This window comes from Nerophis ophidion, linkage group LG18 (assembly GCF_033978795.1).
Source record: "Nerophis ophidion isolate RoL-2023_Sa linkage group LG18, RoL_Noph_v1.0, whole genome shotgun sequence".
In the NCBI taxonomy this organism is placed as follows: domain Eukaryota; kingdom Metazoa; phylum Chordata; class Actinopteri; order Syngnathiformes; family Syngnathidae; genus Nerophis; species Nerophis ophidion.
The window spans coordinates 46,590,730-46,609,715 of NC_084628.1; the positions used below are offsets into that span (position 1 = coordinate 46,590,730).

Below are 18,986 nucleotides of genomic sequence, written 5' to 3' on the forward strand. Positions count from 1 at the left end.
AATGCCAGTGCCATTATCGTGACGTAATGATATGCGCTCGGCATTACATTTCTTGAAACCAGCAAACTTATACTAAAAACTAGTTTATTCTAAATGGAAAGGCAAAAAAAGCAACCGCTTGTTACTCTCGAGGTCTACGAGCCGCTCAGACAAATCATATTGTCTAAAAAGGCTTTTTCCCATCGATAACATGACATCTTTGCGCCAAGTGCGTGCTCTTTCAGTCAATTAGTGCGCAAGGAATATATATATATATATATATATATATATATATATATATATATATATATATATATATATATATATAGCCCGGCCCCTGGCCAATTTGTTTTTGATTGTAATTTTGAAGAATTTATCTGAATGTGCATGAACTATTTCTGTTCAATATTGTTTAAATGTCAAATATTTAAATATTAACTGTCAGTTTACTGTACTGTGCTAACTGTACTACTGTAAGAGTACATCTTTTCTATGGGGCGGTTTAGCTCGGTTGGTAGAGTGGCCGTGCCAGCAACTTGAGGGTTGCAGGTTCAATTCCCGCTTCTGCCAACCTAGTCACTGCCGTTGTGTCCTTGGGCAAGACACTTTACCCACCTGCTCCCAGTGCCACCCACACTGGTTTGAATGTAACTTAGATATTGGGTTTCACTATGTAAAGCGCTTTGAGTCACTAGAGAAAAAGCGCTACATAAATATAATTCACTTCACTTCTATTGTTTCATTGAAAATAAAATAGCAAAGTCCATTTGGCTGTCATCTGTTTTAATTATGAGACACAATTGTGTCAGTCATGATTTTTAATTTCATGTTTGAAATAAGAAATTATTACTTTGAAAAAGTGAAGTGAATTATATTTATATAGCGCTTTTCTCTAGTGACTCAAAGCGCTTTACATAGTGAAACCCAATATCTAAGTTACATTTAAACCAGTGTGGGTGGCACTGGGAGCCGGTGGGTAAAGTGTCTTGTCCAAGGACACAACGGCAGTGACTAGGATGGCAGAAGCGGGAATTGAACCTGGAACCCTCAAGTTGCTGGCACGGCCACTCTACCAACCGAGCTATACCGCAGTTTTATACTTGTGAGCGTTGATGACACAGCTTTGCAACGCTTGATAGTCTAGTTTCAAGCATGTTTTACTCAATATTGGTCATCAAATCACAGCAACAAGCTGTAATATCTTAACAAGATCATTTAGGACCAAAATAATTAAACCATTCTAACATAAAATCTGCTTAGGGAGAATAATTATTTTATCAGACATAAAATTTGAAAATATCACTTTCATTTGAGATATTTAATCTTATGTATATTTCAGTTTTTGCAGTGTAGAGGTAATGTTTTTGGCAAATATTCCCCGGAACAGATTATTTGTATTCCTACTATTGTCCTTCCTAGGATAGCATCCCAGAATATATTGTGTTTGACTCTGCTTTCCGATACAGTGTGTATACTTGTACTATCTTTTCCTAGTTGGGCATCCAGGACAACTACCGAAACAACCCATTCCATAATTTCCGTCACTGCTTCTGCGTTAGTCAAATGATGTACGGCATGATCCACCTCTGCGACCTGCAGGTAATGTGATGAGGGAGCGTGGGGGTTTGGGGGGAGACTCCTCAGGGTTCCCTTTTTTCCTGGAATTCTCTCCGACAACATTTCGACATTTTTCAAATTGTGCACCTTTCACTGCGGGTTATGCAGGAAAAGCTGACTCTCACGGACATGGGCATTCTAATGACAGCTGCGGTGTGTCACGACCTGGACCACCCCGGATACAACAACACGTAAGCCCCGCTATTCTCTCTGTTGGGGTGTTGACTGATGAGCTGCCATTGAGCCTGGTGTGTTTTGACATCCTGAGTACTACACTCTTGTCAATGAACTGCAAAACTATTTCACGACGGGTAAGAAAACACGCTGACGACCAGATTGCCATCGTGTTGTTTTGCTCTCGGTAGTAGCTTTGTTTGTAAAGGCATCCACCCTTCTAAATGCACACTCCCATGTCTTACACCTATCAGGTACCAAATCAATGCCCGCACAGAGCTCGCGGTGCGCTATAATGACATATCGCCGCTGGAGAACCATCACTGCGCCGTGGCTTTCCAGATCCTGTCCCTTCCCGAGTGCAATATCTTTGCAAATGTGGATCCTGAGGCTTTCAAGCAGATTCGACAGGTCACCAGCTCACTGTTACGAGGTTGTTATTCCAAACGCCAACGAGAAGAAGCTGACTTGCTTTCTGACACGCAGGCTATAATCACCCTCATCCTTGCAACTGACATGGCCAGACATGGCGAGATACTGGACTCCTTCAAGCAGAAAGTGGACAACTTTGACTTCACCAATGAAGAGCATGTGACATGTGTATGTATCGTATTTTCTGGACCGGATTATAAGGCGCACTGCCGATGAGCGGGTCTTTTCAGGTCTTTTTCCATACAAAAAGTACACCGGATTATAAGGCGCAATAAAGGGGTCATATTATGATTTTTTTTCTCCATCAATGTTTATTTATATAGCCCTAAATCACCAGTGTCTCAAAGCGCTGCACAAGCCACAACGACATCCTCGGTTCAGATCCCACATCAGGGCAAGGAATAAACTCACAACCCAGTGGGATGTCAATGTGAATGACAATGAGAAACCTTGGAGAGGACTGCAGATGTGGGTGACCCGCCCCCTTCTAGGGGAGACCGGATGCAATGGACGTCAAATGGGTCTAGCATAATATTGTGAAAGTCCAGTCCATAGTGTATCTAACATAATAGTGAAAGTCCAGTCCATAGGGGATCTAACATAATAGTGAAAGTCCAGTCCATAGGGGATCTAACATAATAGTGAGAGTCCAGTCCATAGGGGATCTAACATAATAGTGAGAGTCCAGTCCATAGGGGATCTAACATAATAATGAGAGTCCAGTCCATAGTGGATCTAACATAATAGTGAGAGTCCAGTCCATAGTGGATCTAACATAATAGTGAGAGTCCAGTCCATAGTGGATCTAACATAATAGTGAGAGTCCAGTCTATAGTGGATCTAACTTAATAGTGAGAGTCCAGTCCATAGTGGATCTAACATAATAGTGAGAGTCCAGTCAATAGTGGATCCAACATAATAGTGTGAGAGTCCAGTCTATAGTGGATCTAACTTAATAGTGAGAGTCCAGTCCATTGTGGATCCAGCATAATAGTGAGAGTCCAGTCCATAGTGGATCTAGCAAATAGTGAGAGTCCAGTCCATAGTGGATCTATCATAATAGTGAGTCCAGTCCATAGTGGATCTAACATAATAGTGTGAGTCCAGTCTATAGTGGATCCAACATAATAGTGAAAGTCCAGTCCATAGTGGATCTAACATAATAGTGAAAGTCCAGTCCATAGTGGATTTAACATAATAGTGAGAGTCCAGTCCATAGTGGATCTAACATAATAGTGAGAGAGTCCAGTCCATAGTGGATCTATCATAATAGTGAGAGTCCAGTCCATAGTGGATCCAACATAATAGTGAGAGTCCAGTCCATAGTGGATCTAACATATTAGTGAGAGTCCAGTCCATAGTGGATCTAACATAATAGTGAGAGTCCAGTCCATAGTGGATCCAACATAATAGTGAGAGTCCAGTTCATAGTAAATTTAACATAATAGTGAGAGTCCAGGCCATAGTGGGGCCAGCAGGAGACCATCCCGAGCAGAGACGGGTCAGCAGTGCAGAGATGTCCCCAACCGATGCACAGGCGAGCGGTCCACCCCAGGTCCCAACTCTGGACAGCCAGCACTTCATCCATGGCCACCGGACCTGTGCCCCCCCTTCCACAAGAAAGAGGGGGGCAGAGTAGAAAAGAAAAGAAACGGCAGATCAACTGGTCTAAAAAGGGGGTTTATTTAAAGGCTAGAGCAGGGGCAGGGAACCTGTGGCTCTTTTAATGACTGCATCTGGCTCTCAGGTAAATATTAGCTGACATTGCTTAACACGATAAGTAATGAATAATTCCGCTGGCAATCACAGTGTCAAAAATAACGTTCAAAATATAAAACATTCTCATCCATTTTAATCCATCCATCCGGTTTCTACCGCACCGGTTCAAGAAGTCGCATTAATGGTAAGTAGTATTTTATTTATTATTGGTTAGCTTCAGAATAACAATGTTATTAAAAAGAATAACATACTTAGTATACCCTCAAAATGTTGGTCTTACTTAAAAATGCACGGATTTATGTTGTATTTAGTCTTAAAAAAAATATTATATGGCTCTCACGGAAATACTTTTCAAAATATTTGGCTTTTATGGCTCTCTCAGCCAAAAAGGTTCCCGACCCCTGGGCTAGAGTATACAAATTTGTTTTAACATGGGACTTAAATGCTTCTACTGAGGTAGCATCTCTAACTGTTTCCGGGAGGACATTCCAGAGTACTGGAGCCCAAATAGAATACGCTCTATAGCCCGCAGACTTTTTTGGGGCTGAATTTCAAAATTTTAAATTAAAATTTCTAAATTTAAAGCACTTCCTTGTGGTCTACATGACATGTAATGGTGTTTATTTGGTCAAAATGTTGCATAAATGATGTTTTACACATCTTCAAGCCGCTTTCTGCAATCGCTCCAGGATGTGCCGTTTCGGCAGCATCTCCTCCCCGTCATCTTTTTTATAGCGGTGTAGCGTGCAAGGATGGGAGTGGAAGAAGTGTCAAAAGAAGAAGCTAACTGTTTTAATGACATTCAGACATTACTTCAATCAATAACGGAGCAGCATCTTTTCATCCGTCGTTCACTAGTGCATCAACACCGGAAATGTATCCCCTAAAAAAACGTCCGACCGGGACTCTCTAATAACTAAAGTTCCGTGGGTGAGTTATGTAAAATCACTACACCGGTAGTTTTTAGTGCTTCCATAGCGAGATGTAAGTTAGAACTTTAAACTACTTTATATTAGAAATGACAACAGCAGAGGGTGAATGTCCCATAACAAGAAGATAGTGAAAAAGAAGAAGCTTATCAACTATAGATAGATAGATAGTACTTTATTGATTCCTTCAGGAGAGTTCCTTAAGGAAAAAAAAAACAATAAATAAATAAATAAAACAGGGTCGCATGGACTACAGTGGCGGATGTGCGCAAATTTTCAGGACTTATGCAGATCCCAAATACACATCAGCAGGTACCAGAAGGTAAGAAAAGTTGGTTTTGCATGAAACAAAACACCAGATAATACGTCCGCTAAGAGGTGCCGTTTTGCAGTCCTTATACACACACCATAGTAATACTTGTATCTCTGACCACGGTAGCTGTAATGGCCGACAATCCATCAAGACGGTGCAGCTTCAAAGTCGTACTAAAACATTTTGACAGATTTTTGAGTGCTGTGTGTTATATTCTTTATTTTCAAAGAAACATTTAAAGTTTTGGTGGTGTTTACTAGCGTCATACTGCAGTTTACACATATCTCTTATGTGTGACTCCCATCTACTGGTCACACTTATCATTACACCATCTACCAAATAAAATAGCTTCGAGGTCGGTAAACACAACCGAAATTATTCCGTACATTAGGTTATAAGGCGCACTATTGATTTTTGAGAAAATGAAATCATTTTTAAGTGCGCCTTACAGTCCAAAAAATAGGGTACACCATGGGTGGCAAGACCAATTCAGAAACAAAATGAGGCTGGTATCACAACACCTCTGCTGCAAGCTGCAGCTTAATAATATTGCACTCCATTAGTTGCTTCAAGACACACAAAAATAATCACTGATTTGATTCTGCATATTTGTGTTTTTTAAGCTCAAGATGGTGTTGATCAAATGTTGCGACATTTCTAACGAAGTGAGGCCCACCGAGGTAGCCGAACCATGGGTGGACTGCCTACTGGAAGAGTACTTCATGCAGGTGAGCACATCCAAAATACACCTGTAGTTTGTCATAAAAACCCATGAAGGTCGAACTTAGGCCAAGGGCGATATTCGATAAGTCATTTAACCGAATTATGAATGAAATTAAAGTCGGTTACTTTACCAGCCTCAGTAAATCGCCATTTGCATGCATTGTCACGGGTTGCAAGAACAGTCACTTTCATGCTTCGGTCTTAGCAACTGCGGCCATTTGTACTACATGCACATAAACGGTAGAATTACCATATTAAATTAAAATAATCAAAAAACCGGGTTTGATAACTGCACTTTGATAAAGCTTTGTACCCGCTACTGTTAGCTTGCTAGCTATCTGAAATGCTAACATGAATAGAGACAATGATTTTTTCGCATTAAGAAACGCCATACACCATTTCAAACCTGTATAAACACTAGGGGTGTAACGGTACACAAAAATCTCGGTTTGGTACGTACCTCGGTTCAGAGGTCACGGTTCAGTTCATTTTCGATACAGTAAGAAAACAACAAAATGTAAATGTTTTGGTTATTTATTTACCAAATGTGTAAACAATGGCATAACATACATATACACACAGGGTCCATTGCCAGGGTTAATACACATATAACATATAAAATAAAAACTAAATAAGTTAAGGCTCAGAATGGTTTCTTAACATAACTTTTCTACATATAAAGTGCTTTTTTTGATTGATTGAGACTTTTATTAGTAGATTGCACAGTACAGTACATATTCTGTACAATTGACCACTAAATGCTAACACCCCAATATGTTTTTCAACTTCTTTAAGTCAGGGTCCACGTTCATCAACACCGCCCGCCGTTTTTTGTGGACATGTTCCATAAATATTGATGTTAAAGATTTAGTTTTTTGTGAAGAAATGTTTAGAATTAAGTTCATGAATCCAGATGGATCTCTATTACAATCCCCAAAGAGGACACTTTAAGTTGATGATTACTTATATTTGTAGAAATCTTTATTTATAATTGAATCACTTGTTTATTTTTCAACAAGTTTTTAGTTATTTGTATATCTTTCTTTCCAAATAGTTCAAGAAAGACCACTACAAATGAGCAATATTTTGCACTGTTATACAATTTAATCAATCAGAAACTGATGACATAGTGCTTTATTTTACTTCTTTATCTTTTTTTTTCAACCAAAAATGCTTTGCTGTGATTAGGGTGTACTTGAATTAAAAAAATTTCACAGGGGGTACATCACTGAAAAAAGGTTGAGAAGCACTGTGTTATGAGAGTAGCGTGTGTGTGGCCCTTTATTATGTGATGCATGTGACGTCAGTCAGTGTGTGAGCGAGCGAGGTGAGGGAGCTTAGCGCGAGTGCGGCTGGTGTTTTGTTGGATTGGCTGTGTGCAAGACTTCAATAAAGCCACGATTTGCAACTAATAGCTGGACTCTTCATTTACCCTGGAGTCCGGAGCTGTGGAGACCCACTGCCGGGTAGAATGAAGGGTTGTGTGCGCAAGGGAGACACTATGGGAGCCGGAAGCAGGAAAGGTGCAACACATGTTTGACGTGTTGTCAGAAGCAGCTGCTGAACAACCTTAGCAAACCTCCGTCCTCCATTGTTGTATCACGCAGCCAAAGTGTTCCCAAACGGGAGATCTTTAACAAGGCAGGAGGGTCTTCCAGCTCTGGCTTTAACATGTTGTCCTAGCCTGCTAGCTGCTAGCATGTACTTGTTCGGTACACCTCCGAACCGAACCGAAACCCCCGTACCGAAACGGTTCGATACAAATACACGTACCGTTACACCCCTAATAAACACTAGGGGTATGGGGGTTTCGGTCCGGTTCAGAGGTGTATCGAATGAGTTTGTAAACTAAAGTCTTAACAAGCTGCTCTGCTTTCTGCCTCTGTCTCAGCATCATACAAAGCCAATCAGCAGTGCGTATTCAGAGCGATGTAACAGCCAATCAGCAGTGCGTACTCAGAGCGCATGTAGTCAATGCTTCAGCGTCAAGCAGATATGTGTATAGCATGTGAGCAGCGGACAGCGTACTCTCCCCAAATTATAAAAAACACCTCCCAGTAACAACTACTACTAACATCACTATGAGCAAGTTGACCTTCTAGAAACTTAAATTGCAGTTCAGCTCTCTCGCAGTTCTGGCTTGAGGTGAAGGCTAAATAGCCAATAGTATAACGTTAGATCATTTTGCTGTGTGTGTGTGCGCGTGTGTGTGTGTGTTAGGGGCAGCAAAGCCCTGTCTGTCCGTTATTTCACATGAACTCCATGGTGTTCAGGGATGAATAGTCTCTCCTATTGCAATTGTACTATTTTTTCAGCTATAGTTATATTAATCATTAGTAATGTAGCAGCCTAGTTTTGAATGGCAGGGTCCCTGCTATCACATGTTGACAAAAATATAACATTTACATGATAAAAGTCAACTACAGGCTCCCCAATTGCTGTAATAAATTAAGCATGATGAGTTGACTTGAAACTGTTTAATGTTGCACTTTTTATATGTAGAAGAAAAGTTTTGTAATTTTATTTCATCAAAGGAACAATTTGAGGCAGTTTAATGTGGATTAACGTGGGCAGAATTATTATAGTGTTCCCAATGTTAAAAGGATAAAGCCATTGTTTACAAATTTGGTAAATAAATAACCAAAAAATTATATTTTGTTGATTTCTTACTGTACCGAAAATGAACCGAACCGTGACCTGTAAATCGAGGTATGTACCGAATCGAAATTTGTGTACCGTTACACCCCTAATAAACACATTACGAACAATTAAGATAAGAGTATTCACATTCAATGAACATAAATGCTGAACTGTCCTTGCACAAAGTGATCGATATTTAAACTCCACAATGTTGTGTTGAAACAGACAAAGGTGTGTTCGATCGGAAGTAAACTTGTGTGACGTCACATGAATCGGAAGAGCTAATCACCTAATTTGTATTTATTGGAAAAAAAACTTTCAAAAATTTTACCTACCATATTTTTCGGAGTATAAGTCGCTCCGGAGTATAAGTCGCACCTGCCGAAAATGCATAATAAAAAAGGAAAAAAACATATGAGTTGCACTGGAGTATAAGTCGCATTTTTGGGGGAAATGTATTTGATAAAACCCAACACCAAGAATAGACATTTGAAAGGCAATTTAAAATAAATAAAGAATAGTGAACAACAGGCTGAATAAGTGTACATTATATGATGCATAAATAACCAACTGAGAAGGTGCCCGGTGTCAAACTTGACTTGGACGTGGACTGTTTGTGGTGCAAAGCGAATGGATTGGAAACGGCGTGAAGGTAAAGACTTTTCTTTATTTTAACACTAACTAAAAACAGGAACAAACAAAAGGTGCGCACAATGGCAGTATAAAAACTGACTAAGGAAACAAAAGACTTGCAAAAAAGCAATTGACTATGAACTATAAACAAAAACTTACTGAAATGGAAACGTGAACGAGACATGGATCCTAGCAAGGTGCGTAGCAGGTGGTAGACATGAGAAGGAGGTGATATAGCTAGGCTGACTACCTGGTAACTGTGGCTTAAATAATACTATGGTGATTAAAAACAGGTGCATGACATGGGGACAGGTGAAAACTAATGGGTTGGCATGGAAACAAAGCAAACAAGGAAGTGCACAAGGAGGCAACAATGTCCAAAAAACAAAACCGAACATGACTAAAACGAAACATAAACACACAGACATGACACCTGGTATGTTAACGTAACATATTATGGTAAGAGTCATTCAAATAACTACAACATATATAACATAATGATTAACTATAACATATATGTTTACCAAACAATCTGTCACTCCTAATTGTTAATCCCATGAAATCTTATACATCTAGTCTCTTACGTGAATGAGCTAAATAATATTATTTGATATTTTACGGTAATGTGTTAATCATTTTACACATAAGTTGCTCCTGAGTATAAGACGCACCCCCGGCCAAACTATGAAAAAACTGCGACTTATAGTCCGAAAAATACGGTATTCAAATAGAAGAAGATACACATATTTTAACATACAAAAATAATATGGATCTTACGAAGCCAGAACAATATTTGATATTTATTTTGCCAAGGAATTATATTATATGGCTATTTAGGTTATTTAAAAAATACAACTTGGTTAAAATATTTAAGTGTGTGTATAAGTACTTTCTGAGCACATTCAACAATACCACAATAATGACGACCGTGATCATTTTGGGCACAATACCTTTATTTAGCCATTTTATTTATTGATTTGGTTGTGTTTCATTTAACTTGTATATTTAAAAGTGTACATTCCATTGACCATTTTTAAATACACGAGAAATACAAGTTTATTGCATTTGAAAGGGTGTACTTGCAATATTATTATGTATTATCATTTTGCGAGTGGTCTAATCCTAAAAATAATGTTGCCAATAATATCGGCAATAATTTGTAGGTGTATTATAATACTAAAACTTCATAGTTTGCAAATGTGAAAACATTAAGTTCCAAAATTTCACAAGAGAAAAGTTGTTGAAGGCGACATTCTCTGTGTAGTTCTTCATTCATCAACCGAAGCATAATGAATGTAAAAATAACTCCATGGCTGTCAGGTTTGTTGTATACTGTACACTGCTACTAATACAGTACCGGGGTACTAATTAATTAAAAAAGGTACTATGTCAAAGTTATTTGGTGTCAAACCCCAAGATGCAGAGAAGGAGACAGGCATTGAGCAAGAAAACACGATTTAATATGAATAATAGAACAAGAACAAACAAAGGGTATAAACAAAAAGCACGCACGTGGGCGGAATAACAATTTAAGGGAGCTAGCACTGGAAGCTAGAAAACAAAAAGTAACTTTAGCATGGAGCAAACAGGAAAAACTTGAAACAGCTAACAGAAACAGCTTACCGCTACGACGACCAGGACAAAATGTAGCAAGACAGGTAGTAGCTGTAACAAAACGACATGACACGATAGCAACCGAATGACAATACAATGATCCAGCAACTGACACAAGACAAAGCAGGTACAAATAGGAGCGGGCTGATTGGCAACAGGTGTGGCCAGGTGCCAATCAGCCGCAGCTGAGGAGGAACACAGCACTCAGGGAACAAGACAGGAAGCTGACAAAATGAGAGCACTAGACAGGAACTAAAGACAGGAGATACTAAACACAGAGGAAACAGACAAATGCAGAGGAAAAAAATGAAACATAGACAATCTGTCAGGGAAAAGCCTGACATACTACTACCTCTGGAAAACACGGTAGTTATTTTTCCTCCACATATGCTGCCATGCGGCCGGGATGTTGCTGAGCCGAGGCAAGGTGCATTCGTAAGTCAGAACGCACACACTGAGTGCATACAATCAGAAAAAGCGACCAAAAGAATAATGACAAAATAATAGCATGTGTGGTTATTAAAAAGGGAGCATGAAAGGCATTTTGAAAGTATTTGGGCTTCAAAACTATCAATAAAGAACACGGAAGTGCCGTACTGCTTTAAAACATGCCTTGCCAAATGTGTCAATACAGCTTTACCACCATTGCTTCAAATTGAGGTAAACATTTAAATAACAAACTTCCAAACCTGCACAAGGAGTTGAAAGCATGGCAGATATTGTAGTTGGATTAGATTAGATTAGATTAGATAGTACTTTATTTATTCCGTCAGGAGAGTTCCTTCAGGAAAATTACAATTTTCAGCACAATCCCATTCAAGATCAGACAAACATTACAGGGAGACGGAACAGGATCGCTGACGGGTCTGCCGGCTTCCAGCGCCCCTTACAAAAAAGATGAGATACAGGTAAACATGGGGGGCGGGGGGAAGAAAAGAATAGAAGATTAAAATAAAATTAAAATAAAAAATCGGTCTTAGCCTGGGCCCTGGAGTGGGGGTGCAGACTGAGGCCAAGGGAAAAAAAAAAGTTAACAGCCTCCCCCGTGCACATACGTACACAGTCGATACAAGACAAGCATGGCTTGTTGAAAAGTATTCAAGCAGTCCAAACCGCCCGTGGAATATAAAATAATACAAGTGAATCGACGGAATTTTGTAACAAATTCCCACTTTTTCATTTGTGTTTTATCTCTAACAACGTGTGTTTACCATGCTGCCTGTATTATCTGTGTACTTTTAGCCTTGTTTTTAGTGTTAGCTAATTATTGTATTTGTATTGGCAACCATAAATCATGAAGCATTTAATATAATGTCACTAAAGCTTGCTATTATATTCTAACCTAATTATAGATTATGGCAGACTTAATCTAATATGTAAAATGTTTGTAAACTCAGTGCAATAAAAAAAAGCCCATTTATTTTAATTTGCCCTTTAATTTTAATTCAAATGTTTTTATTGTTCTTTGGGTTCAATAAAGAACATGTTTAATCATAAGTTTTATTATAAATGTTATGTTAAAATCAAGCCCATCCATTTTCTACCGCTTATTCCCTTTTGGGGTGGCGGGGGGCGCTGGTGCCTATCTCAGCTACAACCGGGCGGAAGGCGGAGTACACCCTGGATAAGTCGCCACCTCCATCCATCCATTTGTCTACCGCTTATTCCCTTTTGGGGCCGCGGGGGGCGCTGGTGCCTATCTCAGCTACAACCGGGCGGAAGGCGGGGTACCCCCTGGATAAGTCGCCACCTCCATCCATCCATTTTCTACCGCTTATTTCCTTTTGGGGTGGCGGGGAGCGCTGGTGCCTATCTCAGCTACAATCGGGCGGAAGGCGTAGCACACCCTGGACAAGTCGTCGCCTCATCGCAGTAAAATCAAGCCAATATTTTTTTTTTTGTGGTTCTCTTTATTTGGAAAAGTGTCAAAAACTTTTGAAATAAATAACTATATACATTTTGGTACCAAAATATTGGCGTTGGTACAACTCTAAGTGGGACTTATGTGCAAAGGTAACTAGTATATACTTGCTTACGTGCCCAAATGTAAACTAACGTATTTCCTTGAATAGCCGCAGGGTATGTAATATGCGCATGCCTTGAATTGCAACCAAGTAAAACTCGCTCCCCAAATTAATAAGCGCATGCTTACTTTTACCGCCGGGTCAAATTCGTGACATAACGAGTGACGCTTCCCCTGCCGTTAGTTTAAAAATCGACGGAGGAGTTTTTTTTTGCTTTTCCTGTGTGTAAACCAGGGGTCTTGTTCCACAGCCATACAGATCACACTAATGGTTGTGATATAAAACAACTTCAACACTCCTACCAATACGCGCCACACTCTGTGAACCCACATTAAACGATGACAAACACACTTCTGGAGAACATATGTCCTGTAACACGCCACAAACGCAACACAACACCAACAATGCATCCACGACTCCTGGCTACACCGTCCATACACCCGCTGGCACCAAATCCCGCCCCCCTCCCCCCCACCCCTCCGTGCGTTGGTTGAGGTGGGCGGGGTTGGGGGCGCGTGTATAATAGCCAAGAGTCACGGATGCAGGCATTATGGGTAATCCCGATGCTGCGTTTATAATGTGCCACAGAGCTAATGCTCTCCAGAAATGTGCTTGGTGTGGGTTCACAGAGTGTGGCGCATATTAGTAAGAATTTTAAAGTTGTTTATATAACAACCATCAGTGTAAAAGGTATGCATTGCAATCTCGTACAAGAAGCAGCAAAATGCATGCGTCCTACCGGCACGCAGACAGCATGGTGTAAAAGTAAGCGCGATGACAAGCTGTAGAGCAGTGGTCCCCAACCACCGGGCCGCGGACGCAAATGAATTATTTATTTATTTATTTATTTTTTAATCACACTCAATTTTTTACTGCACGCCATTGGTAAGCGCAGGGGTGAGAAGAGGTTTTAAAATTATTAGCGCCTGCTTACTTTTACCGCATGCTTTGAATAAGCGCAGGAGTGAGAAGAGGTTTTAAATTAATCAGCGCCCCGGTGGCTATTCGAGGAAATACGGTATGCAATGACGTAGCAAGTGCTGTCCCAATTACTAGGGAACATTACAAAGCTCTACAGCTTTCTACTTCATTTCAAGGGTGTAGTGGTAGTGGGCGAGGGGGTGTATTGGGATTGGGCCTAAGAGTATAGTAAGTACATTATAGTATAACAACTATTTTACCTTAAACAAGCTGCCCAGATAAGTGGAGTTCACGATAGTCAATCAAAGCTGCCTCACACTGACGTGCATGACTGCCGTGAATCAAAAAGATTTAAAAACTGACATTTGGTTGTTTTCTGGATGTTGTATTGGCGAGTAATGTCTTTCTCTATTCCAAACACTACTCTGGGCACCCACCTAATCTAATACAGCTGCTTTATGTTAACGTGCGTGTGCATGACCAATCTCGCCGTGCCCAGACCCACCTCTTTCTAGTCAAACGGGCCAAACTTGAGCATGGATCAGAGCAATCAAAATTTAGCGTACTTTAGGTGTGAAGTGGACCCAAGAAAAGTACAAATTGCCTACTGTGAGTACCCCCCCGTGTCAATCAATCAATCAATGTTTATTTATATAGCCCCAAATCACAAATGTCTCAAAGGACTGCACAAATCATTACGACTACAACATCCTCGGAAGAACCCACAAAAGGGCAAGGAAAACTCACACCCAGTGGGCAGGGAGAATTCACATCCAGTGGGACGCCAGTGACAATGCTGACTATGAGAAACCTTGGAGAGGACCTCAGATGTGGGCAACCCCCCCTCTCTAGGGGACCGAAAGCAATGGATGTCGAGCGGGTCTAACATGATACTGTGAAAGTTCAATCCATAGTGGCTCCAACACAGCCGCGAGAGTTCAGTTCAAGCGGATCCAAGACAGCAGCGAGATTCCCGTCCACAGGAAACCATCTCAAGCGGATCAGCAGCGTAGAGATGTCCCCAACCGATACAGGCGAGCGGTCCATCCTGGGTCCCGACGAGCGGTCCATCCTGGGTCTCGACTCTGGACAGCCAGTACTTCATCCATGGTCATCGGACCGGACCCCCTCCACAAGGGAGGGGGGGACATAGGAGAAAGAAAAGAAGCGGCAGATCAACTGGTCTAAAAAGGAGGTCTATTTAAAGGCTAGAGTATACAGATGAGTTTTAAGGTGAGACTTAAATGCTTCTACTGAGGTAGCATCTCGAACTGTTACCGGGAGGGCATTCCAGAGTACTGGAGCCCGAACGGAAAACGCTCTATAGCCCGCAGACTTTTTTTGGGCTCTAGGAATCACTAATAAGCTGGAGTCTTTTGAACGCAGACTTCTTGCCGGGACATATGGTACAATACAATCGGCAAGATAGGCTGGAGCTAGACCGTGTAGTATTTTATACGTAAGTAGTAAAACCTTAAAGTCACATCTTAAGTGCACAGGAAGCCAGTGCAGGTGAGCCAGTATAGGCGTAATATGATCAAACTTTCTTGTTCTTGTCAAAAGTCTAGCAGCCGCATTTTGTACCAACTGTAATCTTTTAATGCTAGACATGGGGAGACCCCAAAATAATACGTTACAGTAATCGAGGCGAGACGTGTCCAACATTAACTGTAAGAAACTGTGCTGACTTGTTTCTCAGAGTGACCGGGAGAAGTCAGAGGGCCTGCCGGTGGCCCCCTTCATGGACAGAGACAAAGTCACCAAACCAACCGCTCAGATAGGCTTCATCAAGTTTGTCCTCATCCCCATGTTTGAAACCGTCATGAAGGTATGCTCACCTGCCGGTCGGTAAATGCCAGACCCTTGGCTGACTCTTATTTCCCATTTCTTGGGCAGCTTTTCCCTCAGATTGAGGAGATAATGGTTCAACCTTTGAGGGACTCTCGAGACCACTATGAGGAGCTGAAGCAGATAGATGACGCCATGACAGAGGTAGAACCCATTCTATCTATTGGCCTGTCTATTATTTAGCTCCATTTTTGGACTTTGGGGGATTTTATGTACCTGACAGCTTGCACAATATAGACTTTTTTTTTTAGAGGACAAACTGCACCGCCAACTCAACTAGCAAGTACCCACAATTTTTGCATCTTTGGAGTTTTATATTACAAGTCTATTGTTGTCTAGCAACGACTCTTTTAATAGCCTTTATGACAAGACCCTTAAAAGGGTAACGTCAAATCCAGGGGTTTTCAAACCATGGGGCCTGGCAGACGATGTAGGTGTGAGAAAAATAAAGAAAAATATTAAGATCTGTCAAATTATTTAATCGCGTTAATCACATTTTGTCCATAGTTAACTCGTCGTTAATCGCAAATAGGTGGTTTTTTTTACCCTTAATAAGTGTACCTATTTAAATGTACAAATTAATTAAATTTTGTTCATAATTACCTAGTCATTAATCGCAAATGGAAGGGTTTTTTTGTCTTTTGATTTTCGCAAGAGTTTGTTTATTAAAACAGCTCAACACAGAACACACACGTCTGACAGACGCAATACATTTTTCACCTGGGGTCTCTTTCTCCCATTATGAACCATTCATTTTAAATTAATTTTTCTCCATTAATCCTGACACCAATTCTCAGTCTGTTTCGTCACTTGCTTGTTGTCATGTTCAAACACTGATGACATCTATTTAAACATGACACGAAGCAAGGAATTAAACAGAGACGGATTTGGCTCAATTGAGGAGAAACGTCTGGGCTGTACTCTTGTACAGTCTCCATCCACCACGCTCTGATAAAAGATTGTACGCCTCCTCTTTTATTTGGACTTTCCCTGATTACATGGCAACAGCTGTTTCTAAGGGACGGGGGTCGTAAACAGCTAACACCTTTGATTAAAATCAGTTCAAAGAAAAGATCGTGAAAGGATTCAAAGAAAAGGTGCCTGGAGGGGAGTCAGGCCCTGCATCCTCTCCGCTTTGTAGATCTCGGGTCATGACAAAATCTTCCTGTGGATTACAATGGAAGAAAGAAACCGACGCCATCATGTCGCTTCCCATCGTACACAGTGGAGTTTTACAAGCCTTCTGCTTGGTAGGCTCAAAGACAGCTTTTGTCCTCTCGCAGGGCGAGCTGAACTTAATGTAACGCAAAGTTTTGTGATAACTTCGATACAATTATTCTGACACTTGTCAGTCTGGGCTCTGTGGCGTAGTTGCACATGCGACGTTTCAGTGCGTGCGTTTGGGGTACGTGCCAAGTCGACCGGGTTTGTGGTAAAAAGGAAGCGTCGTGTAAAAAAAGACACCTACCAGCACGGTCAGGTTTTGCTCTATTGTGGGGACAGAAAAGCAAGCCTAAATAAGCACACACACATTCAAAAACAAGGCCAAAAAAACGGTACGGGCCGAGGCTCACACAGGCTGTCAAAGTTAACACTTTGACTTAATCACAAAATAGTATTTAGCATTAATCATGTATAAACACTGGGGCTGTCATATAATTAACTTTCTAAATCAGATTAATCACATTTTGTACAAACCCTGTTTCCATATGAGTTAGGAAATGGTGTTAGATGTAAATATAAACGGAATACAATGATTTGCAAATCATTTTCAACCCATATTCAGTTGAATATGCTACAAAGACAACATATTTGATGTAAAAACTGATAAACATTTTTTTTTTGTTGCAAATAATCATTAACTTTAGAATTTGATGACAGCAACACATGACAAAGAAGTTGCAAAAGGTGGCAATAAATACTGATAAAGTTGAGGAATGCTCATCAAACACTTATTTGGAACATCCCACAGGTGTGCAGGCTAATTGGGAACAGGTGGGTGCCATGATTGGCAATAAAAGCTGCTTCCATGAAATGCTAAATAAATAACAAACAAGGATGAGGTGAGGGTCACCACTTTGTAAGCAAATTGTCAAACAGTTTTTGAACAACATTTCTCAATGAGTTATTGCAAGGAAATTAGGGATTTTACCATCTACGGTCCGTAAAATCATCAAAAAGTTCAGAAATCTGGAGAAATCACTGCACGTAAGCGATGATATTACGGACCTTTGATCCCTCAGGCGGTACTGCAACAAAAACCGACATCAGTGTGTAAAGGATATCGCCACATGGGCTCAGGAACACTTCATAAAACAACTGTCAGTAGCTACAGTTGCTCGCTACATCTGTAAGTGCAAGTTAAAACTCTACTATGCAAAGCCAAAGCCATTTATCAACAACACCCAGGAACGCCGCCGGCTTCGCTGGGCCGGAGCTCATCTAAGATGGACTGATGCAAAGTGGAAAAGTGTTCTGTGGTCTGACGAGTCCACATTTCAAATTATATTTGGAAACTGTGGACGTGATGTCCTTTGGAAGAAAGAGGAAAATAACCATCCGGATTGTTATAAACGCAAAGTTCAAAAGCCAGCATCTGTGATGGTATGGGGGTGCATTAGTGCCCAGGGCATGGGTAACTTACACATCTGTGAAGGCACCATTAATGCTGAATGGTCCATACAGGTTTTGGAGCAACATATCTTGTCATCCAAGCAACGTTATCATGGACGCCCCTGCTTATTTCAGCAAGACAATGCCAAGCCAAGTGTTACAACAGCGTGGCTTCATAGTAAAAAAGTGGGGGTACTTTCCTGGCCTGCCTGCAATACAGATCTGTCTCCCATCGAAAATGTGTGGCGCATTATGAAGCGTAAAATACGACAACAAGACCCCGGACTGTTGAACAACTTAAGCTGTACATCAAGCAACAATGGTAAAGAATTCCACTTTCAAAGCTTCAACAATTAGTTTCCTCAGTTCCCAAAAGTTTATTGAGTGTTGTTAAAAGAAAAGGTGATGTAACACAGTGGTGAACATGCCCTTTCCCAACTACTTTGGCACGTGTTGCAGCCATGAAATTCTAAGTGAATTATTATTTGCAAAAAAAATTAAGTTTGAGTTTGAACATCAAATATCTTGTCTTTGTAGCGCATTCAACTGAATATGGGTTGAAAAGGATTTGCAAATCATTGTATTCTGTTTATATTTACATCTAACACAATTTCCCAACTCATATGGAAACGGGGTTTGTAAGTTGGAGAAATAAGGATTAATCACTCGCTTGCAGAATTCAAATTTACTAAAGGAAAAACCTTAATATTTGTAAACAAAAGCAATTTTGATGTCAGAATCTCATGCAGTAACATGTTTTTAAACCTTTCACTTGAATGCATTGCATTTATTTCCACAAAACTTGGT

The 18,986-nt window shown here is 40.5% G+C and overlaps 1 protein-coding gene across 3 annotated transcripts in view; it reads left to right on the forward strand.

The window, feature by feature from the left end:
* Positions 1-18,986, forward strand: part of pde9ac (phosphodiesterase 9ac) — a 51,929-nt gene that overhangs the window by 19,691 nt on the left and 13,252 nt on the right. For all 3 annotated transcript variants that reach the window (XM_061878252.1, XM_061878253.1, XM_061878254.1), the window contains 7 exons: positions 1,474-1,578; positions 1,705-1,787; positions 2,025-2,181; positions 2,257-2,370; positions 5,787-5,891; positions 15,418-15,546; positions 15,615-15,710. In XM_061878252.1, the coding sequence (XP_061734236.1) occupies positions 1,474-1,578; positions 1,705-1,787; positions 2,025-2,181; positions 2,257-2,370; positions 5,787-5,891; positions 15,418-15,546; positions 15,615-15,710 (789 nt within the window). The remainder of the gene's footprint in view (positions 1-1,473; positions 1,579-1,704; positions 1,788-2,024; positions 2,182-2,256; positions 2,371-5,786; positions 5,892-15,417; positions 15,547-15,614; positions 15,711-18,986) is intronic.